The 27,782-nt window shown below is 45.2% G+C and overlaps 1 protein-coding gene across 1 annotated transcript in view; it reads right to left on the bottom strand.

Moving 5' to 3' along the window:
* Positions 1 to 27,782, bottom strand: part of T265_06687 (hypothetical protein) — a gene marked incomplete at both ends in the record, with an annotated part of 56,798 nt that overhangs the window by 3,357 nt on the left and 25,659 nt on the right. Inside the window, 9 exons of the mRNA XM_009172012.1 lie at positions 2,076 to 2,864; positions 3,363 to 4,080; positions 9,032 to 9,320; positions 9,434 to 9,832; positions 12,248 to 12,719; positions 12,962 to 13,162; positions 15,001 to 15,167; positions 16,187 to 16,367; positions 20,380 to 20,543. Of these exons, the coding sequence (XP_009170276.1) occupies positions 2,076 to 2,864; positions 3,363 to 4,080; positions 9,032 to 9,320; positions 9,434 to 9,832; positions 12,248 to 12,719; positions 12,962 to 13,162; positions 15,001 to 15,167; positions 16,187 to 16,367; positions 20,380 to 20,543 (3,380 nt within the window). The remainder of the gene's footprint in view (positions 1 to 2,075; positions 2,865 to 3,362; positions 4,081 to 9,031; positions 9,321 to 9,433; positions 9,833 to 12,247; positions 12,720 to 12,961; positions 13,163 to 15,000; positions 15,168 to 16,186; positions 16,368 to 20,379; positions 20,544 to 27,782) is intronic.

Here is a 27,782-nt window from a genome sequence, read left to right as displayed (position 1 = left end):
GGTTTCTTCATGCCAAGAAATGATTCACGAAGCAAAAAGATAGTCTTTTCAAGATTGCTTTCTTGGAAATATCGAGAGAGAGAGAGAGAGAGAGAGAGAGAGACTGTGCAACAGAGTACAAGTGCTTCTGTTCAGCTGTAGCACCTTTCCGGTGCCTAACTGCCATACCACCAGAAGGAAGCACAAGGGCTGAGATACTGTCAGATTGTCCAAGCCTAGACAGGGGAAGTCCAGAGGTTGGACTTTCCGCTCAGCCATCTCGGATGAATAATGGGATTAATGTTGTCATAATCATCGAAAATTTCTGCGTTCCGTTTGTTTAACTTCAAAAGAGTAGCCGCTAGTGTGGATTAGGAATATAATCAGGCTCTACGTTCTGGAATATCACCAAACGTTTTTCATGAAGGAAAAAGTCGTATAGCTGTCTGATTTACTCAAACGTGCTTGCTGACTAGAACGGGAAAGAACGGAGCAGTGTGGTGGATGGGGATCAATAAGGGTTTCGATACGAGGGCAGTAGAATGTTAACCCGCGGTTAGAAATATAGCAGCCCTTCCACATTATTTATCAACTGCACAACTTCATCCGTTTGCCACTTGCTTGTGTCAGCACAAACGATCGAGTGCTACGAAGGTATGGCTTCAGTTACGCAACATGTTGACTTCACTGTCTGCGTTTCTCGATGGATCGAAGTTCATCAAAGAGCTGTATGGATCAGAAATTTTATGAACGGGTCGGCTCTTATTTACCTCCGTAAGCATCGTTGTTCACATGCAAAGCTAGTTCTGAGATTGAGGTTGTGAAGTATTCGCACTTTGTTCGTGCCTTTGTGAAATAATGCTGAGCGATCAATCCGAGTCGTTCCCCTGCTCCAGTCGACTGATATGTTCCTGAAGACAGCCAAAACTGATCAACCAACCCGATGACTTGGTAAAAATGAAGACATTGGAGAGCCACTACGGTTGCGCACGATGGATGCTTAGAGATTAGTGTGCATACGGCGGTGTAAAACACCAGACCTGTTTGCGCAAGCACATGACAGAGAGAGCATCCCATACATGACGAGCGACTATGAACTAGGATGTTCAAAACATATTCCAACGGACGGACGAGCGAGTGATAATAAGTCGGTCGATCCAGTCAATCGTTGAAGCGAGGAAGTTTCTTGGTGCGACGCAAGTCCCCCAAAGAAGCGTGTCTATATTGGAATATCACCTCATCCGGCAAAGCCTCTAGAGTTGCCAACAGATCGAGTCCTAACAGGTGAGGCTGAAGGAATCCTAAATTAATAGGAGGATCGGCGAAGTACACGAATCGTACCACAGAACACTTTAGAACTAAGGCCACATGTACAGAAAGCCACAAAAAGTGCTACATCTTTCTAATAATACAACTGAACGGAGCATTGCGAACGTGCTTTGTTCATGAATAAAGTTATCTAATCACCTAACACAGCCAGGGTACACTACCCCAGGTTGGTCTGGATCAAGTCGCACGGGTCAACCCACACTGACGAACGAGCGCATTCGAATAGGCTGATCCTTTAAGACAGTTAGTAAAGCTGAAAAACAAGGTCTATTTGGTATTACCCGTGATTTCATCCATACTGACTTGGGCTAGCCGACCTGAGTAGGTGAACACATTGACACTTGATGCATGTGTGTAGTTTTCCACCAGATGAACCAATCCAGCAGCTGTCCTGGTTGTCTAGGCCAATGAAATGCCTTCCAGGAGTTCCCAACCACAGAACACCAGAAGCATTCATCTGATAAGTCCCGGTTGCTTTAGGATTTTGTTGAAATTACAGGCAAATAAATCTTGTGTGAACTGTCTTCATCTGTTCCTGACAAATACTTTTGTTGTTCAGAGCAAAACAGAAGCAACGATACTCACCTATTCAGACTTGGGAACATGTGATAAACACTCGCCGAAAAACGGAAAGACAGGGCTCTAGTTCACACTTGTATGCATGAGACAACCTTTCATTTTGGAAGTACAATAGGGCTGACGGTGATGTTCTGTAGGACAAGTGTCCGAGACGAGAAGTACGGGTAAAACATACAAGCCAACCTCACCTTAAAGTAGGCATCCCGAGAGTGCGCAACTGGATTGTACGAAGTGAATGACAGTGACGGGTGCGAATCCGCCTTGACATGATCCAACGGCGGTTGTCGTTGACCCGTTGATGGTACAGTAGCATTTCTAGTGTTGGATACACCCAAGTCGAACGATCGTTGCGCTCCGATTCGTTGTGCTGTGATTGGGGGTCGAAGCCGGTCAAGATCTGCATTCGCCCAGCAAGATGTTGTCGAGTGATGGCGGCCAGGATGAGAATACAGCTGCTGTTGTTGCGGATGGTGACGACAACTGTCCGCAGTTGTCGGGGATAAAACTGGAGTAAATGGCCTGGTGGTGACTGCTGTCGCAGTGTGGGAATAGGTGGAAAGAGAACGAGCATGATTCGAATAGTCCGTCGGCGGATGGTCATAACAAATATGTTCATCGGTTGACGGAGAGGAAAGATTGGAGGCAACTTCGGAACTCGAATGGGATGGAGTATGCAGCTGAGCACCACGTACTGCACATAAGTAACACAGGTTCGATGGGGTATGCAGGCGACAAGAGGGGGTGAATGTCTGATCCATCTGGCGCTGTGCCATACCGCGTGGCGGTAAGGGTTGCCGGACACATGCCCAACAAGGGGGATACGCAAACAGAGCGCCGGTGGGTGATGGAGTTGGAGAGTTTGAAAAAGTATGCACCACAGCTGCTGACGACTCCTGACACGTGTTGCTGCTTGAAGAGGATGCTGTCGGTCTACGACCGCTACCAGCTAGCATTCCGAGAAAAGGGGAATGAGGATCCTGGTCGGGATGGAAAGAAAGAGTGTAAATTTAACAATTTGCGTCCACAATGCAGACTAAGATTTAGTGAAAGCAAATAATGACGCTCAAAGCACCGAAATTTACTCCAGAGTAACGACGACGATATTCTGGATCAGCGTCACGAACTGTGCTCTCCGGCTGGAACAAAATTTTGTAACGGCTTCACCATGGCTGATGTTTCCAGAATGATCTGTTTTCCCCATGACTCATGTGCCCTAGGAGAGTACAAGTACGTATGAAATACAATTTCACTCTCTACTGATGCTTTAACAGGGTACATAACAACGTGCAATGACGCCATGATGATGAGATGGCCATTGTCAGTACGTGCAAAGCTCACGTTGGAGCATCCGACCAAAAAGGTTTACGTGAACCAAAAAGTAAGAAAAGGTATATAACTGTATAGTTCATTGTCGAAAAACCGAAGTGACTAATACGGTGCAGAGAGTGAACAGCGCATACGAACGAACGACTCACTCCAAACTCCGCCTGATGGTCAATTCTCGAGTCACCGGACAACTCGGCGAGAACTGCTGGTTGGCGGCAGCGCACACACAAGTACACATTGGGTTGACCAAGCCGATCCACACTTTGAATTCGCAACCGAGAATCAAAGGCCGAAGTTCCGAAGGGGGGTCGCGAACTGGAAGCAGATAGTTTGGACGCGGCGCACTTGTTACCGAATCTCGGGTGAAATAGTCCTCCAGGACGAACAGGCTGTCTCTGGGGGTTCCTATGAAAGCGTTGGCGCATTTGTGAAGATGTGTGTTCTTCATTGGCTATGATGGAGCCAGTGGTGAAGTTTTTAAAATCGGTGGTGCCAACACTGTCTGAATTGGACGTAGCGAAGGAAGCGCCCGGGGTTCGGCCGCTGTCCTGCATTCCTGCTAAGTCCGCTTCCAAATGCGGCAGATAGGATATGGACACGGCGAGACGGAATGCAGACCATAACGCGGTCTCAACGGAGTTTCTGATACAGCGTTTGGAGTCGTCTTCTGTAGGTGGGCAACCTTGTTCGAACGAGGGAGGGGGGCGATTGGTGATCGTCGAAAGAGTCGGGGGATCCAACGATGAAAGCATACGGACCAACTCATCAGTTGCTGTAAGCACATTTCGATGAATACACCGGCACGATTGGGGCTCCCCAGGGAAACACGTAGCGCTCTGGTTCACCAAGTTACTCGAAAGAATGGGTCTGGGAAATGGAAAATTGATAACAACTAGAGTCTCAAGTTAAAATTTCGTCATTCAATCAACACCAATGTTATTCATAGTAGGCAAGTTGAAGACAACCGCAACTTTGAGTTGTCTAAAATAAATTGAAAATGAGTGGATGATTTTTGCATGTCGGAACAAGTCAAAAATCCCGTTTAGAACACCTAAAGTTCCTTTGGGAGACTGAACAGGCTAAAACTCAAAGTTTACGTTCCAAGCTACGTCAGTCAAGGGCAGAAGGCTTAGATTGAATTTGAAAAGCCAGACCAAATTTATCGGAAACAGATGACTGTGATGATAACAGTACATCTCCAGGTAGTGGGAAAGCATTCTCAGACCATGCGCGATAACCCCGCAAAATACTTCATGCGGATCCCGGCGATCCACTCATTCATAAAACTACCTTCCTAATCTTGTGAATGCTTATTCGAAGTAACAGTTCTTATGATCTGTGCTCAAATTGCCCGTTCACTCAATTCGAATTCCAACAAACTTTGCTGACCGAATGTGGTATGCCGTTAGCTTAATCATAATTTTATTGAGAAATACACTTGTGTGCAAATCAACTTAACTAAATATCTCGTTTATGATATTATACAACTGAATGTGGTATTTAGCTTAATCATAATTTTATTGAGAAATACACTTGTGTGCAAATCAACTTAACTAAATATCTAGTTTATGATATTATACATACAAATGTGCTGCACACAGATCACCTCATGTTTCAGTTGGCACGATATTCGAGAAATCACAGTATATTTTATTATGATACGACTTGGGTTGAAGTAGAACATGAGGTTCAAGTAGAACCCGGGGACTGCGACTACCTGATGAGCCCCAAGAGGGACGAAACCGGTCGTGGGCTGTCGAAGAGTTTTCAGTGACCTTATGAGTAGTGTCCTTTAAGATCATAATTTTATTGCTTTTTCCAGGTTATTCGCTCGTCATCACTCGAGTAACCAGTTAACATGAATTGGCATGAATTGCGTGACTGAAGGATGAGTGGCGAAGTGCGAGTTGCTTGCACTACTGATCACCTACTATTGGTCTAGTGGAACACTGATCAACCGCTAACCCAGTGTTCCAGAGCTCGAATCGTCTTGTAGATTGGTGAGATGGGTACTGATGATGAATCTCAACGAGAATGAAGCTTTCTATAGAGGAAAATGTTGGTAGATTAGGTAGCGTGGATAGTCGTTGGTTGTTCGCTGAGCTGGACAAAGCTGGGATGAAGCTATACGACGGAGCCCGCCTTTCCGCCGTAGACCGGCTTCACTTGGACAATAAAATTAGGGTTGGTTTGTTTGAATTTTCCAACACTTCGACGAAGCTGCGATGTACAATCTACCTGAAGAAAAGTCCCTTCCATGTGTGATGGTGCTTGATGGGATGGACAATGAGACGCTCGGCAGCCACTCCAAAGAATCACATTTTTTAGTGAAAATAATGGTAAGACACATGAAACGCATTGCTCACAGTTACTCGATTCGGAGGAACGTCGGATCAATCCCATCCATACGATGGGTAGGAATCACAGAAGTGCAGTCAAGTTACAACTTGATAAATTAGGCCTAATATGCTTGGATGCGTCGTCGACTAACTGGATGTGGACTCGGAATAAGACATAGAGATGTACCTAGAGAACGAAGTGGTAAACCAGCCCATGCGCAGAAGCCTGGCGACTGTGGACTGTCGCCAAAGGAGTTGAGATTCTCAAGCATGTGGAATCCACTAGCCGCTGGTAAGCCAATTGAAACACAGAACCCCCACGAAGGTTTGTTTCTGAAGCCAACAGTAGGTCCCGATTTAAAGCTGCCATCCTGTGGTGGTCAGCCTTCCGTGCTGCAATGATCCTACGGGGTATACTGGCTGGAACTCAGTTCCTAAAGGTTCAACCATGCCAGGTGGTCTGGAGGTAAAGTCGTACGGCCCTCTGCAATAGGAGTGCGAAGGCAGTAAGGCATTTCCCCCAGGCGACCAGCACGTCCATATACATGGGAGCAGCGATGCTCCTTTCCCTCGAGGAAGGAAGGGTTAGAAAATGTCGGCCACAAAAAAGCACACTCGGTGGCTCCAGAATTGACAGTGGTCACCAACGGGTTATTTAATACGGTCAAAATACTTTTAAACCCAGTGTTTGGTGCTGATCAGAAGGCATCTGCTGTGCGCAGCNCGAGGAGACGGGAATGCCTTAATCCCTTCGCGCTCTGGCCACGCCGGCCCCGTGCACCCAAGTGGGTCAGGTTATTGAGTCACTAGCTCAAAGAAACGACCACAGTTCCGTGGTCTAGACTCTCGAGTGAGAGGCTAGGAGGAGAGAAAGAAACCTTACACCCTCCCACTGCAATTCAATTCAACTTTCACTTTATCAGCCGTGAACAGTGTGCCATAGGCACATTGGTTCAAGCGGCTACGGTTTCTTTCACCAGAATACGGAGAGTGTGGGACATTGGAAGAGATGGAGACGATGGAATGTTCATTTAGTACGAGAATCGAGTGCCTACGCGTCGAAGGCGATGGTTTTTATGCACCAGATCCACGAACTTCATGACTGAGCCATTTCTGTCAGTGTCATTAACCATTGGTGAGTTGAGTACTGGGTCCCCATCCAGGGAACAGGCAGTTGCCGACCCGACTAAATTTACTGGTCAGTGTTTTCGTACTTTGTTGCCAGGTCATCATCATTATCATCATCATCATCACCATCATCATCATCATCATCATCATCATCATCTTATTCGCCCTGCTGTATGCAGCAAGTAAAGCGACCCGGCTGATGGCACCACGCGACGGCCGATGTGGCATGAGTTTATTTGTGTATGTACAGTTCATGGTTGTACGTGGGCTGGGATACTGCCAGGGCGCGCACACCTAGACAGGAGGACGATTAGGGTCCTCAACCAGAGCCTTTGAGTCAAACGCCTAACCTGGAGGGCCAGGAGACTGTGTTCGTCAGACGTCTAACCATTGAAAAACCTGGTATGAGAGACTCTGTGAGTGTCGCGGGACACTCTCCAGTATAGCTCAATGGATCGCTGGGGTGCGCAAACCTTCACACCACGGTAGAGTCCAGTGTCTTCGTGACGGTTACTACACCCGACTTTCTTGCCGACCGAAGCAGTCGTGGCAGATCTTGATAAAAATCGTCTTTCTCATTCTCAGAACTGCTATCCGTTGGGGCCTATGCTGACACCACAAACAAACACTGTTTGCCGCATCGACCTGCGTTAGTTTTAATTGAGCCAGACGACCGCATAGCGCAAAGGTGACTGCTTACTGGGATCCAGTCCAGTAAGACGGTTTCAGCCTTGGGGCTGAGTGCAACTCCCGCACCGCAGATACTACGAGACATTGCGTCAGGATCACCGGATGCCCGGAGAGTGAAATGTGGAACATCTGGGCTCATCCCAGACGGTCTGAGGAGTACGACCGAAGTGGGTTCTTGTATGCGTGTTTCGAAGACACAACATACATCGATAGAGAGGGAAAGCAAGGTTTCAGCAAGGGAAGCATGTTGCCCAATCTGACATAGAGTGCGGACATTAAAGGCTGAAACGTGGATCAGACCTTTTGAGGTTAGTAAGTGATTATTTTGGTTTATTTTTGTGGGCGATGGTTGAGACACGGAACAGTGGCTAGGAAACTTAGTCGGGTCGGCAACTGCCTCCTCCCTGGATGGGGACCCCAGTACTTAACTTACCAATGGCCAATGTCTCAATCGTGAAGTTAGTGGCTCTGGTGCCTGGCTGTGCTCGCCTTCAATGCGTAGCTACTCAATTCTCGTACTAAGTGAACATTCCATCGTCTCCATCTCTTCCAATGTCCCACACTCTCCGTATTCCGGTGAAAGGGACTGTAGCATCTGGAACCAACATGCCTATCGTACGAGTTAAAAATGATAAACTGACTGATCTGATTGCAAACAATACTTCTCAAAAACCGATAACCCGTATGATTGGACAATGTCGTAAACCTGTTGAAAGTGCTCTCTTCCTTGGCGAGCGCAAGTCTGAAGCCACAGGATCGCAAACTGCAGCTACAGGTAGCATCAAATGACAGCTCAAAAAGCCGGTCTGCTAGTTTACCCGAGATAAAACTGGATATTTATATATTGGAAAGTTCACAAAATAGTAACCAATAGTCTGTGGAATTATTGGTTTTGTTGAATGCCACCAGGATATTTGTCATGCATCCTAATGAACAAGACACCGGTTTTCAAATGAAAGTAAAAAAGCGCATGCTATCGTTAAGTTGAAGATGATTTCCGGAACGAACAGCTCTTATCTATTCAGTCCTTTGGCACAATTTTAACGAAACACACATAGTCACCATAGCATACATCGACCTCCTGTCACATTCTATTTCTGATACTCGTATCTTCCGAAAGAAAGGTAAAACTGTAGGCAATACTCATAGCTGTTGGGATTTTTATCGACAGTGCTAATCAGAACGAACCTATACATTAGTGATTGGGACATCCTTCTAAGACTAATCGGATTAAGACTAGGTTCGATAGGCCTATCTAACAGCTTACATATGTCTGTTTACGTAGAGACGTCTTTCAATGTGAATTTCCAGGGCAGAATGACTTTCTTGCTCGGTGGTCGCACTTTTATGAATACCACTTTAAAGTTCATCGACATTAATTGGCGCCTTCACTCGTCAACGTTCGATGCCGACTTCGAGGGCCTTAGTCTAGACTATGGTGCAAAAAGTTTCAAGCTACGTTGTTCGGGTCGCTCTCTTTCAAGTAACTTGTCTTGGAGGCAACCTGTAGCTCGTAAATGACATATTTTTGAAAATGGAAGGCCTTTTTATCTCCGCGTAGTATCAAAGACAAAACCATGGCGGAGGGACGAAGTTGCCCTGCTAAAACAGTTAGAGAAGACTGCCCACAGTTTCTGTGGACCAACGGGAAAGAAACATACCCAGAGGCCGAACGGCGTCGATCAGACGAATCTAATCTGTTGGAACCACTCGCTGGTTGAAGGTCATGGTCAACCTGAAGCGCAACGGATCGACCAATAGTCGCAGCCCGACGAGTATGTAAGGAACTTCGATTGTCGATCACGCGAGGTTGAGTTTTAGCATTCCACAAGTCAACAGAACCACGTGTGGCCCCAACAGGTGAGTCCACTTCTGACCCGGACACTGGAGTGAAAAAGTTGCTGTATCCACAGGATCGAGAGCTAGTTCGAGAAAATATATCCCCGGGATCTACAGATAAAATAAATGGGAGCCTGGGTACCACCAGAACGATAAGAGGGAGAGAAAAACAAATCCAGCGAACGATCTGTACACAGGGGTCTGATACCCGACATATCACTTACCGGCACCAACGGTCGTACCGGTGATAACAGTCGGTGAAACTTTGCGTAAGGTCTTTGGCGCGGCCCGGTATGCCTTCGGGAGTGGTTTGCGTACGCTGAAGAGATGGTCTACAGAAGGTTGAGAACGTGAAGTGGGGTTTTTTAAAGAGTGTGTTCCAGCACGTTCTGAACCACCAGACCACTGGTGGCTCATGTGCCGATCGATTGTGGGAGCATCGACCGAAGGGGAGTCGCGGTTTGGTGGTCTGTACGGTTGTGTCAGCGTGTGAGGTTGATCCGTGGGCGTGGTTTGGTGGAGATCATTTGGACAGGGGTGTTTTTTGGACCCAACTGGGAGGTCACAGAGCTGTTGCAAACGATCACGAGTGATGGCTTCGTAATTGTTTGACTGAAGTACACCTAATGGAAAGAGAACACAAACGTTTACGATATTGGGCAACTTGTCTCAAGACCAAACTTGAGAGGAACAAAACCAGAAACGTGGGCTTAGAGAATTAGGACGGAATCAGCATCATCATTATCACGGACAGTTGCGAAATGGAATAGTCGTTTACGAGGAATCACGGCATGGAAGCGTCGCTGTCTTCGGACAGATTCCTTGAATGCACGCATTCATCGATAACTTCCACGCATATAAGTTGCAGCTATTGGAACACTAACATCCTGCGGAATTCTGCTAAGCAGGACATTTGTTTTAGCGAATCACATCACAAGAGTCTATTCGCAACCGTATTAAACCTCCAATGACTGCTGCGCTAACTCAAATAACGTCTAACTATGAAGTCTAAGTTCAGGTGGCTGCATGAATGGGAAATTAGATTACTAGATTAACCACCCTGATACTGTTCACAATAGACAGCTTAGCCTTCACAATATGTAAACCCATTGGTTCGAGAGAAAATGTAAAATATACTTTTAACATGAGTCGTACTTCCCACAAGTCCCGTTACAGTTTACATGGTGACGCTGCTTTTTGGATTAAATGCACGCGAGGCGCTCATCATGCGGCGGATAAAAATGCCGCATCCATTCCAAAGGACATTTCTTAGAAGACATTTTTAGTTGGTTCCTCGATGCCTATTTCAATAGTGAACTTACTCTCAGAGAGGACTGCATGAGAGGGGTGGTGCATTTGGTCGATCGAGGCACCGACAAGGGTACCGAGCTACTTACATGCAAACAGTAGTCTACGTTAGTATGTATTCCGTAGGGTGTGTTGTCTCCTGCAAAAACTGTGGAGAAAGCTCATCGGTCCAAAAGTAAGAGATACGAGTGTGACGGAACGCAATTTCCTTCATGTAGACGAGGATACTCAGACTGGGATGTGGCATGCAGCCCAAAATACGATTCGCAAACTGAGTCACTCACTTCACTTTTGGATTAGTGACACGTGTCAACATCAAAGCCGTGGTTGACCACAGGTGGTAGATGACAAGAGATTCTGTTGAATAAGTGTGATGAGTTCGTACGAAACACCTTCCAATGCCCCTACTTACGAGCTTCTGATTCGCTTCTCCAGGGATAACAATATATTAGCCCCTCACCCCAAGTAAGCAACATCAAAGCAGGCGGTTACCTCTGAAAGAAATGACTTTAGAATACTTCCTCATAAGGTAATGGATACCCCAGAAGGCAACTACAAATGCTGCGCAAGGAGCATTAGGTTGAAATATGAAATGCATTCCGAGTGTTATTCATCTTTTCGTCCCAATAAATGAGAATTTAGCAAACGGAATTACGAGAAACCAACGGAGTGAGGTGGAAACGTGCTATTGACGGAAAATCCTTAACTGTTCACCGCACATTGGGCTCAGGAACAGGAGTAACGAACAAGCACACTAAAGGTGACTAGCTATCGGTTGTCAATTCGACAAGGCAGCCCGTTCAAGTTAACGATTGGAAATCATAGAATGAATTTGTTTTGCCTTCGGTGGGACGGCAGACTTATCGGGTCGGTTGAGTATAACATAGTCTCTTCATTTAGGAGAGTAGACAGTGATTCCAGCGCTGCATGCGATAAGGCATCAGGGTACCAACTAGTTGAACGTGAGAGCTATGTACGGCCTATGCGATTTTCACCGGTTGGGAAAAGAGGCACCCCTTGATTAGCTGATGCAGTGGATTTCAGTCAGCATCGCTAAACAAATCAACAACTTTCATTCTAATTAATTTGGATGGGGGATACAATCGAGGGCCAAATGAAAGTTATTGCCGTAATGCTCTCCAACTGAAAGCATGCCCCTCATGGACACCATATGGGTTCAGCAAGCTAACGCGATCTAACAGTCAGGATACCATGAATTTCCTTCCCAAGTAATTATTCACACAAGATCGATGATAGCTGATATTGGAGACGCACAAAAGGCAATTTCAGAAGAAAAAATTAACTGAAAAGTAACGGGCACGAAGAACAATATAAAGCTCGTGTTTCGGACAGACAATCCAAGCACTTCTTCGAGTTTCACAACCAACACACAATTAAACAGGTTATCACGAAGAGAAACTTATGCAACCCAGCAGACAGTTGAAGCATTTTACCCACTTGACTTCCACAAGCCCATGTCACATAGGTCGCGCATTTTCGATAAAGGAATATAGCGCTTCACACAACCTAGTCCGAAAACCCAGGACGGGTTGTGGGAACGAATGGGGGTTAGAGGTATTCCGCTTAGTTCTGATCGAAAGGCTTTTAGTTCAAATCCATCATTGACGTTTTATGCTTCTATCGGACACATGATAACGGTGCACCGAAAAACATACCGGCTCAAAGAGTTTACTTTTAATCTGATTTGGTGAACAATATAGCCAACTCACATGGAAACAGGCAGATGGATGAATCCCCGATTCCATGATGATGCCCTCTAATCCAATCATGATCCACATGTACCATGTGCTTCATATTCACTGGGGGAGAAATATGCGGAATCCCACCAAGACTACACCCCAAACGATTCTGCTGCATCGAATCTGACGACGACGGGGCAAGTGAGTCGGATGAACGTGTTGTACTTGGTGTTACTTGGGTCGATTCCGCGGTGTCCAAGTTGGCAAGTGAGCGTTGAGAACCTACAGAAGCCTTGGGTTCTTTTGTTATGGGAGCGTTAACCATCTGACCACCGCTTCTAGCTGGTACTTCACTCGAATTCGCACCCCAACGAAAAAACGTTCGAACAAAAGGTCGTTTCCTCGCCGTGGGGGGAGGAAGAGGCTTGAGTGATGATGTTGCTGGTGCGGGCCATTCTTTCAACTGGTTGGCAGCCAGCACGGCCAAAAGAGTGAATTGGTGCTGTGTACAAGTAAGAACAGAATTATCGATCGTTAAGTGGTGAATCACTAAACAAAAATAACAAAGCTAAACCTAAAAATATAATGGGTTAACCATGGTGGATAGGCGAACAGAGAACAGTGACAGTCGAGGTGGGGAAAACAAAACAAAGGGAGACGACCACACATCAGCCTGTGTTAGTAGAAAAGACCGCCTGACACTGGAGGCAAGAGGAGAAGCATAGAACAATCGAATCTACTTACTCCCAGCGTCCCCAACATGCGTGTGTAATTTTCCTCTTTCATGTCAATCTCCTGTTGCCTGGCCACAAGCTCTTGCCACTGCTGATCCAATGATTCCCAACCATGTTGAAGTAATTCCTTCTCTACCGTCAGATCGTCATCCACCATGGAAGTATGCTGACTGACATCCGTAATGCTAGACGAGAGGGTGGCCGCAGCAGCCTATGCAGAAGGCGGAAGGAAGTCAAAACAAAGAAAAAACAGAGACACGAGTGACCAGTCTACCAAATGCTAAATCAGTGCACAGCAGGAGACTCACGGGGTTTGCTAGTTAATTGCACTCAATACTTACGTACATATATAATTTACATAGACTGCTGTTCATTTTTTATTTGCTCCATTCCAAAGAAGACAGTAACTGTACACCTGAAAAAGTAGCACACTGCTCTGGAGAACTGCCAGGCTGCCCAAGCCTAGACAGGGGAAGTCGAGAGATAGGGCTCGGGTTCGAACCATGGACCTACCGGTCAGTAAATTCGCGCTCTAACCACTTGGGCCATCTCGCCCCCGCAAAATTTACGCTGAATTGTTTGTTTTTATGCAATTCATGGTTGCAGTGCAAACTTGGCCAAAATTTTATCGGAAACGCCTTTCCACAAAAATCACCAGCGAGTAGGCCAGACAAACGTTCTGAGTAAATCGCCGGAGTGACGGTGTCCCCAACCAGGATAGTCAACGGCATCCAGAGAATCCGTTGATCAGCAGGCCAGAAAGGCCTGGTTTGGCGAACTTCAAAAGAGATCCTACTTGTATAAGGAGTATATGCCACAAGAATAGTAAAACAGATAGAACTATCCGGGAGATTTACTAAAAAATAGAAGGCCGATGTTCTAGTTGCAAAGATCAAAAGAATCGAGTGATTTTATTGAAAAAAACAAGAGTACAGCTGAATTCCAAAGAAAGCCAATAATAAGTTAGACGTATGCACAAGGTTCACTTTGTTACATACGTGCAAATATTTCCTTCACACTAAACTTTGCCTAGAATTCGGGGCAGAAGGATAGTTGGAGGATCGTGGGGGGAAAGGTTTCTTTTTTCAGGAGAGCACCCGCGTACTGCGCGTCTTCATATTTCGGAGAAAAAACACGGAGCATTATGCTCTGGAGAAGAGTGCGTCGGGGGAAATTGGATGAGATGTAGCAAACACTACAGAAGGCAACGGTTCTTGATCAGTTGTCTGGGAAACATATTTTCCGTAGACTAATGCGCAGCCCATCAGTAGCAATAGTACCGATTGGAGGAAATTCGGACAGAGAGTATGCCGGTATCCCCTGGGAGATCCTGTGAACATCACACCAAAGCTTTTATCTGTGGTGTTCAGCTACCATGCGGCCCAACTGAAGCATATTATCAGTCTGTTCATGTCCAGACATGGGTAACTGAAATATCAGTTGCGGAGTTTAGGTTTTTACTCCCGAACATAATAGTAAAAATTTGAACTCGACAACTCACGAAAATGGGTGCGAGATTGACCGGAAGGTCCGTGATTCGAATCCGACCTCTGCCTCTTGACTTCCAATGGCTAGACTTGGGCAACCTGGCAGTACCCCAGCCCTCGTGCTTCCTTTTGCTGGCATGGCAGCTAGGCACCGAAAGGGTGCTACAGCTGAACGATTTATTTGTTTATTTTTACTTCCGAACATAGGAAAACAACCAGCATTTTCAGGTAACAAGAGCATAAGCGGAGCGATTGCAGCTAGTGTTAACCAACCGTCGACTACTCTAAAATCAAACGTGAAGAAACAATGTCGAATGTCCTTCGATCTGCTTCGAGATATTTAGTCGATGTTAGTTTCCGTTTCACCCGTATTTAACAACACCGTTTAGAGCAGTTCGTCAAACTTACAGACTGTACCCATCGACCATCAAACAACTTAGGGTGACGCGAAATTTGTCGTCAAACATGTTGGCAATTTTCAAGACATGAAACAGATAAAACTATGTTAATGAACGATATCATGACAGGGAAGGGTATTAAAGCCAAGGCACGCAAAACTCACTTCCTGCTCTTCTTGATGATAGGCTGCAATCGCATTACGCCAACCGGATTGAACACGAGCTAGCTCCTCAGCGTCCATGCTAAGGAATTCGCAGTAAGTGGAGCATTGAAGACGAGCGATTATTTCTTCAAACTTCGGTCTATCCATCGGCGTTGCGGACCAACAGTCTTGGTGTAAAGCAGTCGGGAAAAATCAAAAAATTAGAGTTGGGGGGGGGGGTCTGAAGCTTGCGATCTATGAATGCCAAAGAGTTTCAAATACGATGGTAACCAGTCGCGTTTTGTACCAAGTAATTTTAGCCATAGTTTAACGCAGAGGACATAACTGATAGTTTTTTATGATTCGACCGTTGTAGCTTCACTGGCCCAAAAATAGAAATCATTTGTTGGATATGGTGAAAACCACACTGAGCATGCCAGCATTACTCGCAAAGAATAGTTCATTTGCCCAACGAGTCACGCGTTAGTCATGCCCTTCTTAAGCTACAATGAAGATCATTCGGCAACTGAGTCTTGGATGTTAAATGTCTGAGAAACAATGCTACTGAATTAGAGTTAGGTAGGGTGGTGCATGAGAATTTCGGTGCCATTGTATTTAGTTTGTACCTATTTTCCCCATTGGTATGGATGGAGAGGACCCAGGGGTGGTCAGACCGTGAGCTGGCAACGAAGCATGAAAATTCTCACCAGTCAACTCAGTCATGTTGGTAACTGGTCCCTGGATGGGGACCCGTACAATGGTTACTGTCCCTCACAAATACGGCCATGTCGCGCAGCGAATGGCGATCATGCATCGACGCTACCGTCCTCACAACGTAGCACCCTCGTGCCTGCAATGGCGGATATAACGAGACTATTCAAAGTCAATGAACCGATCGGATCATTGACTCCAACATGTGGCTCTTACGCCCCCCTGCTGCTTACCTTCGGTGAACGAAGCTGTACAGCTGAAAACACTGTATTTCGCCTAATTGTATGTAGCTGAACCACTGACTAATTGAATGACTTTTTCTGCAATGACAGTCAATTAATTTCAATTTTGTTGTACACCATCATTCAGTTTTCTACTCACTCTCCGAAAAAATCAACTTATCACTTTGACTACGTTTGTGCAAAAAGGTTGGGTGTATAAATACGACGGTTATAAAGACAACACTTTTGCAAAAGTTGGAAAAGACAAAACGTACCGGAAAGCAAATCACTAAACAGTTCGGGGACATCGTCAGGAATGTGAAGTGTGTAGTTGTACATTCCGATGATGAATAGCAGTCGGGGCTGTTCGAAATGTCGGAATGGCGTTTCCAGAGTGAGTAACTCCCACAGCACAACACCGTAGGACCAGACATCGGAGTGAAAGGAAAAATTGCTCTGTGGAAGGAAATAATAACGAATGGCGTACATGATACGTCAGAGACCAAAGAGGGGGTGTTCACAAACTAAGATGTCATTCAAGTCATAAAGTAGATAAAATGCTGACAACACTGACAAGCTTCAAAGTTTAGTCGATGGGGCGCGAAACACGGAGACAAACAGACAGTTCAAGTAAAGTGTACAACGTGAAACTACAAAGGTTTCATCTAGGTATTCATTTTTCCCGGGACGGAATTATGTGAGAAACTTATCCGTATGAGCTGGAGTATGGGTAGCGTCATGACTTCGTTGTAATTCATCCTGTTTTTCTGAGCGGGTTGTCAGAAACGTCCAGTAACGACGGTGCGGCCAGGAGACTCGTAAGTCATCAATAGAAAAACTAACCATGAAGCGGATAGCTGGACAGAGTGCGAAAACTCAATTCAACGAAATCATACTGCTTTCGGGAAATACACTCATTTGTAAATGAGAGAGACTCAACTGAATCTCTCGTTTAGAGTATTCTACAACTGAAAGTGCTGCACACAGGCCACCTCATGTTTCAGTTGGCACGATATTCGAGATATCGCAGCATATTTTCATAAAGAAAACTGCTATTTTGGCCAGTCGTCCAACTACCAAAGAATCGCATTGTCCATGACCAGCCTAATCGACGACTTCAAGCAAAGGGACCACGGACTAGTAGAAATGTAAGAAACCAGAGTAACCGAGTGAAACCGATGGCTTCCAACATAGAAGTCAAAAGGAAACTTAAAATCAATAGTTCCATGAGTGCCGTGCGAAAAGTGATCTAGTTTGCAATGGTGCTGGGGAACTGTAGTATCCACTCTGAATATGCAGAGTGGATATCATTTAGTTCTATCTGGAAAGGCTACTTAAGCTGGCCAAATGAACCTCGACTAACCCCAGCGAAAGCAATCTTAACACTTGCAGTCTTTGTTCGAGTAGCGTTATATCGGTTAAATGATGTACGACAGACACTCACTATTTGCAAACAGCGCCTACTCAAGCAGCGAATTAGTGAATTGGTCATGTTCGATGGGAATCAGGATGGGCTACAAACCACATGCCTGAATGCTTTCTGATACTGTTGAACAACTTCCGTGAACAAGACGGCGTGACATGGAGGGCATCCAACCATTCCACGCCGCTTACCTGGCATACAGCTAGTATGGGCTTCACAGTATCCTGTTTACTTACCAACCAGCAGCATCGAACCTCAAGCAGAAGGGCATCGTTTCATATTAAGGTTGGTGCTAAAATGATCGGCGGTTTACCTGGTGGTTTACCATTCAAAGATTGAGACTATGCTCAAGTGAGTGAAGCCTAACAAAAGGAATATTCAGTGTAGATCGCGTCAGTTTGGTTGTCCAAGTAGTTGGTCTTGCACTGGTTCGATGAAATGTCTGGAATTTTCGGAATGAATGTCGACTTCCAAAAACACGCAATTTTCCACCATCTGTCAGAGTTATGGACTAACCAGAAGAGTCGCTCTAGGACAGGAGGAAGACAGTGAGGTGGATGTAGGAATTCTAGGAATCTTTCGACTACGGAAAAGTTCACGACCAAGACTGTCCAGCAGAACCGCTTACATGACTCAAAGTGTGACAGTTTCCACGGATTAATTCGGACGTGTCCGAAACGCACTGGTGGAGAGGTACCGCCATACTTGATCCTGCCTAGGCCAAGGCCACCTGACATTATCTCAGCCCTCGTGCTTCTGTAGCGTGGCAGCGTGCACCGAAAAGGGTATTACAGCCTAACTATCATTATTATTATCGCAAGTCCAGCACAATTAAAAACACACTGCTGATGAAGTCTAAAAAATAGCGAAACTCGAGTTCAATGATTCGCCCCTTCGGGATGGACTAAGCAGAATGTTCGTCTTCAAACAAGAGTTGAAAATTTAGATAGCCATTTAAACTGGGTTTGGGAGTGCAGTGAAAGCTAGAGATACACAAGCCACATCAGTTAGGGGACATGAAACATTGTGATTCTGTTGGACGGCCTGTTTCGCACCGGCAAAAAAGAACGGAACAGTTGTGCAAAACTGTCATATCACGTGACAGTACCTTTTGCTAGTCCAAATGCGGTTGTGTCAACCACAGCTGTGCTATGTTCAAGCAGGTTTGGAAATCTAAGTAAATCTACAAAGTTCAACATATCCCGGGGGTGTTCAGATTGCGATTCATACGATTGACAGGCTAATTCTGTTGCCAAATAAATGTGGAAATTAATCAGTAGAGGACCTAATGAAATCACATTAATGTATTTCAAACAAGTGGCAACCGACTGTATTTATTTTGTGGTGAATGAAATAACTGGTAACAGGAGATATCATTGGTCGTGCATGCGGACAGAGAGCGCCTGAGACTAGCTTATGTGAGGTCATGATGGTGCAATTTGCGGGAATGATATAACCCAGCGAAAGGAGATCGAAAGTACCTGGTTCTATGAAGTCTACAAGTGAAATAAGAGACCTTAGGGTTGCGGAATGCCGTTGGTTAGTCTGGCTTAGTTGAAGTCAGCTGACTACAAAAATACGGTCTGGGCATCATTCGCCTTTGTAGCTCATTCCTAACCGACCACACCCCGAAAACCACTTCGAGGACCTCAAACAGGTATTTCAATACGAGCCGTTGCTGAGTGAAATAAACCGAAATAAAAGTGTGATGAATTCAAAGGATCTGTTCGAAGCTGTATCTTTCAACGTTCATCCTTCAGTCGATGTACATTATGGGTCCAAAACAAAACTTCAGCCCAGCGACCTACATAAGGTCGCTTGGAAAAGACACAAATAATTGGAGGTTCACTTGTGTGTCCACTGATCATGAGGCAGTGACCCGGGGTATCTGTGACATTAGCTCCAGTCTTTCAATGGGATAAATGTCAATGAAAAGTTATCTCACTGCTGTACATCTGATCGACTGGATCGAAGGGGGTACACAGTTGCGCCACCACATGCTACAAGTTGTAAAGTAGAATTCCTGTTATGATTTATCGAGATTGAATTAGTCATCAAGGAATTTGGACGGGGCGATTCTGTCCATCGAATGAAACCAGACGACCGAATAACGACGAAAATGGTAAGCACGACCAACCATGATTTGGAATGGAATTTGGAGCCTACCGTTATTTGCCGGTCAACTGCAGGGAGTCGGGTTCTGTGGACAACAACCGCCTGTGATCAGTACTGTCATTACCATAGTTCATCCATCGCGAAGGGATTGTATCGTGACAAGTTGTGTACTCCTACTCAGGTGTACTGGCTGACCGAGAGATAGAAGTCTGACAAGCAGTCTCCTGGTCTTTCAGGCATTGGAACTTGTTCACTAAATGCTGGGATACTACAGTAGTTTCACACCGACCAACGTTGTCCTGCAGTCAAGCTTACGAACTTGGGAAGCTCGGCGAACAGACCAACAACCAAGCAACGCATTCGAGCCACCTATATTCCACAACGTTGCCAACTGCAAACGGCCTCCTCGGACTACATCCGGGATCAGATAACCATAGGTGAACATGACGCCGGAAACAATGTTTGCTACGCTTATGAACCACCAAACCTTGAAACAGCCACTACCACACTTTGATGCGAAATGCTTCATCTTTTCGGCTTCATCTTTTCTTAGATGGTCGATTAGAGGTGAACTCAAATGTGGCCTACGTGTGGAGAGAGGAGTGGTGAAAACAGACAGCTCAAAAAATGGAGGAGGCGTAGTTGGGAATGCCCAGAGCTCCACTCTACGACATCTACTTGTCAAAAGCGGCCTTGTGTAGAATCATCGAAGAAAAACCACTAACCAGAGGCCCGTGTGCGAAATCTACATTTTTATATCTCTTGAAAGGGAAGTACTACGGTCGACAGCAACTGTTGAAAGGGTGCGCGAGTAAAGGACGACCACGGTAGTGTCTGCGAAGTAATTAGGTGTAAGAGGAGCTGAACCACTGCAAAATCACACCCACAAATAAAAAAATCAACCAATGCCAGAAAAGCAAGACAACATACCTGACGGCACACTTCCGGTGCTGCGTAGGCCACTGTACCCAGTTTGGATTGCTGCGAGACCAACTCACTCGATCGACAGGCCATACCGAAATCGGTGATGATGAGTGTACAATTGCGCAGATCACTCTCCCCATACGGTTTCGCCAGAGGTTCCCGAATGAGGACTGAATGTGGAAATATGTGAAGCGTTGGGTTCAACGCATGTCAGTGACGTATACATACAGTCTATGTATTAAAACTAAATTTTACGGATTTCGATAGTAAACGTCCAAAACTGTCACCCAAAGATTTTTGTTTCCCATGACTCCTTCGAAGCTCAATCGCATAAACGTGTCTTCACATTTGTGACCCATTCACACATAGCTTGATCAGTAAAACATGAGAAAGTACTCATTTCTCGTCAAGTTTGCTCTCCTGCTCAGAGAGTAGTGAGGTCGAGAGTGAATGGTTGTTGCTCTAAATTCCACAGCTGCACACAGGAGAGTCTGTATTCCCAAGATACTTCTAATCGTCACCAGTGGTAGTGCCGTATAACCTCAAACATACCCCGGAGGTTGTTGAAACTATTGAGTTTCTCGTGTAAGCAGGCTGCACAATGCATCCGGTGTGTCAGAGGCATTCGCATAAAAAGCACAAACTCAGGAGCTGCGTGACAAAATCGAACGTGGAAAAGACAATCAGTGAGGAGGAAGAACAGGAAGCTCACTGATCCAACTTCTACTAATCATCATCAGCATCATCATCCTCAGAGGCAGCAACATTTGTGTTGACACTAATGCTTCCCTGCCGTACAACCACAATGCTTATTTCATTATACTTGGAAAAAGAAAGGAAACTGGGAGGTACCTAGTGTTGGTGTATTCTGTGGTGCCCATATCTTCAAGCGTTCAATCAGAATGAAATCAACAGCAAGAAAGTCAACAACATCGATTATTTGCCATATCTTGCCATTTCTCCAACCAGGCTTAGGGGGGATCCCGGAGACCTGAATCGTACCAAAAAAACTTAAATGCTTCGTAATCCCTTTCATACCCTTCTACCAAATGAAAAGATGAACTGGTATACACAAAAATGTCCTCAATAATATCCTCAGTCTGGTTCTGTTACGGAGTAAACCACGACTAAGTTACAATATTTACTGGCCCATCAAATGCAACGGAAACCGAGACCAGCTGCTCAAACAGGTGAGATCTACCCGCACATACAAAAGAGCCATTGTTGTTTACTTTACTGATCCCTGAGTGGGAATTCACCGAGCTGCTCTGAAATCAACTTATATCCGACCTGACTCCCGCTGAGACGACGGGGGCACCAAAAAAGCAAATTTAATTGATCCTCTCGATGCTAAATCAGGACTACTTGTAGCAAGTGTCACTTTGGTCATCCATTAACAAAAACATCCAAACGGGTGGGCAAAACATTCAGTAACTGATTCAACCTTGGCTAATGCTAAGGGATAAAATACTTCTAAGACAACGATATACGGCATGGTTCCCTCTGTCTGGCCCACCGATGAAAACCTGAGTTTGGGGGACGGCAAGGAGATATGCAATTAATGGTTCTGGTTCCCTTTTTGAATAAAAAAAAGTCCCTTCACAGTCCTCCTCACCAAAGGAAACAAAGGAGTCAAGAACCGTGAAACGCTATAATGGAACGAAATATTTGCTTTTATAAAAGGAACTACTCACAAGGTTGCCGGAAACTCTTCGACAACCCACGACTGGTTTCGTCCCTCTTGGGGCTCATCACGCAGGCGCAATCCCCGAGTTTCCGTCAACCTTACGTTCTACTTGAACTAAAACTGAACTGAATGCGACAAATACACTCATTTGCAAATTGATTTGGTACTCGCAAGAGACTCAACTGAATCTCTTGGTTATGATATTCTTCAACCGAATGTGCTGCCCACAGGCTGTCTCATGTTTCAGTTTGCACGATATTCGAGATACCGCAGTATATTTTCATAAAGCAAACTATCCACAAGGTTGCTGAAAGCTCTTCGACCAGTTTCGCCGTTCTTAGGGCTCATCACGTAGGCGTAGTCCGAAATTGATTTGCAAATGGGTGTATTTCTTGGAAGATTTGTTGCATCATGATGGGACACCATTCACAAGGTCGTTGAAGACCATTCAGGGGCACGACCGGTTTCGTCCTTCATGACACTCATCAGATAGAACGTGGTCCCCTATGTTCTACCTGAAACAAAAATTGTATGCGATTCCCCTACCTGATGACCCCGAAGGGCAGAAATGGTCTGGAACAGTCTAAGGGTTTTCAGCGACCATCAGTAGCGCGTTCTCTTCATGAAAATATACTGCGAATATCACACCAACTGAAACGTGAGGCGGTCGTTTTTAAGCACAGTCAATCGAAGAATAACCAGAATTCTGTTAGCAATAGTTAACGTATTCACTTGAAACAGAAGCTTTGAAACAAGTGTACCTCACGAAATTCGTTAAAATTGGGTAAGACATGACTTTGATGGAAATCCGGGGACTGCGGTTACCTGATGAGCCTGAAGATGGGTGAGACTGTCAAAATGTTTTCGGTAGCCCTATGAGTAATAGTCCCGCAAGAAAATGTACTGCGATACCTCGAACATCATACCAACTGGTTTCATTGTTATAGGCTTAATCATGCCAACAAAATGTGCGGAACTCCGAATGGTCATGAATGCATGGACAAATGCACCACGCGAACATCAAGTGGCAGGTGCTGAATCAAACTCAACTGGTGAAGTGCAAAATTTAAGCGGAGAGTCATCCAAACAGATGTGGGATTTTCAGGGTTCCGGAAACTGCCTTCAAAATACACGACATGATTCTGGCAGATTGTCGAGCACACAATTTCAAAATACTGGAGGGGAAATTTAAACATCCAAGGCTTGTCGGATTCATAACCTACGAACAGCTGGATTCAAGAAAGATGTCAGTGAATTAGACTCCTAAAAGCTTGAATACTGAAGAGAAGCGACGTCGAGTAAACATTTCTGAGTCGATATTGCAGTAATTCCACAGACACGGTTTTAATTTTCTAGGACGAGTATTTATGAAACAGAGTTGAAATAAAGTGACGCTGAGATAAAGCAACAGTTAATGCGAAGATGAGCCCCTGGTTCTCCAGGATCAAGGAAAGTTAAGAATAAGAATTCAGCAGCAATGGTCATAGTTGCAGTGTTTTCGAGTCAAGGTGATGCAATGACAACCTCCAGGAGGGACGAAGCGATAATGCAGAATGTTGTTGAAGACGATGAAAAAAACAGTAGGGATTCCAGGAAGGGGTTTCTCAATAGAATACGAGGCACCTCCTCGCAAAGCTCACAAAACTTTGGACGCTTTGACGAAGCTGGCCTCTGACTGCATACACCATCCACCGTCCTCAACGATCTTGATACAGAGCTGACTGCGCCAGCAGAGCAGTATTTCAGCAAATACACATCGGAGAGTTACAAATGCTACAAACAAGATGTACCAAGTATATCAACCTACGAGTTGAATACGTGGAATAACCTGTAAGTTTTGTAATTTCACCTCATTCTCTTTTCGGTCAGTCCAAGAACTTCCTCACAGAATGAATTACCACACACTTGAAATGTATGATAAGCTCGATGAAATGTTGCTTATCCTTCCCAGCACTGCAACCCCTAAAACAGAACCTTCCGAGATAGGTCAACTTCCCATTTCGCCTGGGAATAAAACATGGGCATACATAGACCTTCACAACAGATAAGGTCGATGACTAGTGGATCAATGTAAACCTGAAGAATATCCTTCTGAGACGCAAAAGCTCCTAGAAGCCACCGACCGTTAGTTAAAGTAGAAATGGCATTGGGTGACAAGCCGAGATTCTTAAATTCAAAGGTCTGACATTGCTTGCTTGACACGAAGAAATTGGGTTACCTCGTAAGTTGGTGGTATCAATAGTTGTCGCGACGCGTACACCGACGAATCGTGATTAGAACATACAAGCAGATACAACACAGAATAATGAGTAGAAATAGCAGATATCACGAGTTTGAATCCGGTCTCCGTCTTTTCCATTCGCACTATGTGTACCATGTGTGTAACCCAATCAAACAATGGACGACCAGAAATATGTTAAAAGTTAGTAAAGGGCAATGATATCCTCTCGAAGGTAGGACTACTGTGAAACATAAGGTGACGAGATAAACATGTAGGTTGTTCTTTCTGTTCTAAATAGGCCCTATCTGTTTACACCTGACGGCGGTTCAATAACAGCCTTGGCGGAGTGAGGAAAGCAGATCCCTCGATAACAGATGATCATCGGTTGGTGGACCAAAAAGTTGACATAACAACCCATTGCACATAGGCTGAGATTGTGGTGAGGGAATTTCATCGGCACCATATTTCTGCTTCTTCCCATTCCACCAAGTCACTCCGCGCCTATTCGAGACTCTACTGACGTCTATCACAGTTGCTCGGCGCTCCCGAACAGCGCTTAGGCCAGGTTTGATAAAAGACATCGAAGTCGGTGCTCTCAACTCCTCGAAAATGGTGAAGAAGATGAACAGACACACTTATTTACAAGAATGCACCTTAACCATTGGTACGCGGCTTGGTCAGACGGATGTTCTTCCTTTAAACAACAACCGGTTAGGAGTCATATGACCCAAACAGGGAAGTTTGAGCTGCCGCAACAGACCGGCTCCATAAGGCCTCCCAAGGAAGAAACACTCGCGTCCGGGAGATGATTTTGGTTGCAACCCTTTCTTAGAGGCATTTACGGGATCTCAGATGGTTAACGCGTTCTCTTTGAGAAATGAAGTGAAATTAGACGAACGCCACTGGCCCACATTTACCAGAAGATCGTCACGTTGAACAACTGATTTTAGAAGCAATGTGGTTTTACTTTACCACCATACAATATTTTTTCCGGGCAAGGCCAGAATGGGTGCACACCACGATTCTTGAGAGCATGTCGGAAGCGGAAGAGATTAAAGTGGGATGCAAGATGTAGCCATAGATGCAAAGCCCACATTTTTTCTGCCTTTCCCATACTAACGTTCGGTGCAAATTATCCGTTTCGGTGGTCCTTATTTTTAGTTAGCTACGTGACGTAATAATGGCATGTTCACAACGTTCCAGCTGACAGCCGCTGCACAGGTTTACCGTGTTGCATTCGTAGAGCTCAATCAAGGCTATGTAAAGTCATTGAATGCCTGACATTTCTGCCCCAAACGAAGCTAAATTTCCATTGCATAAACTCAGATGCAATATAAGTGTTACTGTTCCGGTACAGGAAGGCGACATGATTATCAAAGGGCATCCCCCATTAAGGTGTACCCCGAAGGTGCTTTTCGGTTGGAGCGAAGGACAAGTTACCACACTGTGAATGACGGTGATCAGAAACCAGTCTTTCCAGCCTGTCACTATGCTAGTTGTCAGAACAAACATGGGTCTAATACCACTTGCTTGTAGTACAGCTGTGTACTGGTGTCAACGGGCGCACAAACAATGGTGTGACAGCTGCCGTAGCAACGTCGAGATCAGCAATATCAGCGCCAACGCCTGCGTATCATCCGCTTGAAATTGGACAAGCCTTCTAACTAGCTAAAAGGAACGGTGTGGAGTACTTCACAAACCTGAACAAAATGGATCTACATTTTGGAAAAATCGGTTGTCTGTTCGTCCCCTTCAGGGCACTCATCAGCCTAATTTATAGCTAGAAAAAATGGCTCTGCTGAAAGCGGTTTCCCGGAAAAGAATCTCTCCTCTCACAGAACAGATTCACCAATCCTTGAACGCATCCCTCAGAAACGAATATCCTCTTGGAGTGAACAACCTGGGACTTACTGGTCAGCGAGCAAATCTCTGTGACGAACGCCGATTTCACTAGCATTACGGTAATCAGATAGCACTTAGAGATATGACTTCTGGACCGCAAACCAACAGTTTCGAAACCTTCACATGTCGTTGACCCGGACGTCTCAGCCAATGAGATAGGTACGGTTGCTAAGGCAGGGTAAACGATTGAGTGGGAAATAACTTATCCTGCTGTTAACGGATCCAAAGAACCTGGGAAGATAAAGACGTCCGCGCACCCATTCACTCAAAGGAAATAGAATCGAATAGCAGCGGTGATTTATAGCGAAGCTAAAAGTACATCGTGGCATGCTTCCAAGATAGGATAAATTACTGATCCAGGTGTCGCTAAAACTCTTGGTAGGCCAGTGAGGATTAGGAAGATTAACTGTGGAACAGTTACCAGCAAGCAACTCATCAACATCATCTAGAAAGGTAAATTTTCGTCGCTTGACCGAACTAAACTGAAGGGACAGAGCGTCGGGTGTCATGATGTGTTGGTTTGGTATTAGAAAGACGAAAATTGACTCCCTAATCAATTCGCAACCTTTCTTCGACGGAGCTTAAAACTGCGGAGCAAACTGCGAATAGATAACAAAGGAAGACGACTTATATCAGGTTCGTTTAAGCACGACAAAAGATTACTGATTAGGGGCGATCTTTCGAGACGACTCTCGTTTTAAAATCCGCCACACAAACTTTAACGTACGTGGCGGCCCTTCAGGTCACCTTAGTGACGAATCCACATAAGTTCTTAACACATCTGTTCTGCGCTGATTTGACCACATTCCAGATATTTCTGAAATGTGCGAATCAGCAGGTACATACATAAATACAAAATGGCCGAATTAGTGTAGCCCTGTGTTGTGGTAACTTTGGCGAACGGTTACTATCCCTGATTACAAGTAAATACGAGAAAAAGGTGCTTCAGTGGTGGGAACATAGTCAAACCGATCATATGAAGTGAAGCCAGGAAGAAAGCAAGGGTGATCAACAAATTATCCGATAAATGACTTTGTTAACTCAATAACAAGTGCATTCCACATCCGTCTGTTCAGCGACATTAAGCTGATGTTTCTATCTGCTCTTGTCCAGATGCAACCACTCATCTCCTAAATAAGCACTATCGGAGATACCTTCTGCCTTCTTGTTCGGCGGAAGCGTGAGGACTACCTCTCTGTACATTTTCTTCAACTAGGTTAACCCGTGGGACACTAGTGTACGGATTCAAGACGCTTGGAAAAATGTCTGGCGCGACAGTTCTCCTTAGCGTGGCTTCGATAAACCAATCAAACCCGGCAGCTTTGCTGAGGTGGAAATTGAGGCTAGTGATAGGTCAAACGCCTAAAAAGGAAGCAGTCATTGGTTCTCAGTCTAATCATACACACGCTACTACATTGTCATCCAAACTGCGAATAGATAACAAAGGAAGACGAGAACAACGAACTGGTTATTGCACTGAGTATTGCAATGGATCATCATCATCATTGTCAGCTGTAATAACCACGCACTCGTCGTACAGTGGTTGTAGCTGCCGCAGTTTCGTTCACCGACGATTTCGGGGGGGGGGGGGGGGGTGGT

The sequence above is a fragment of the Opisthorchis viverrini genome (genome assembly GCF_000715545.1).
Source record: "Opisthorchis viverrini unplaced genomic scaffold opera_v5_141, whole genome shotgun sequence".
NCBI classification, from domain to species: Eukaryota; Metazoa; Platyhelminthes; class Trematoda; order Opisthorchiida; family Opisthorchiidae; genus Opisthorchis; species Opisthorchis viverrini.
The sequence above is the reverse complement of the archived record's forward strand: the minus strand, read 5'-3'. Positions and strand labels throughout refer to the sequence as shown.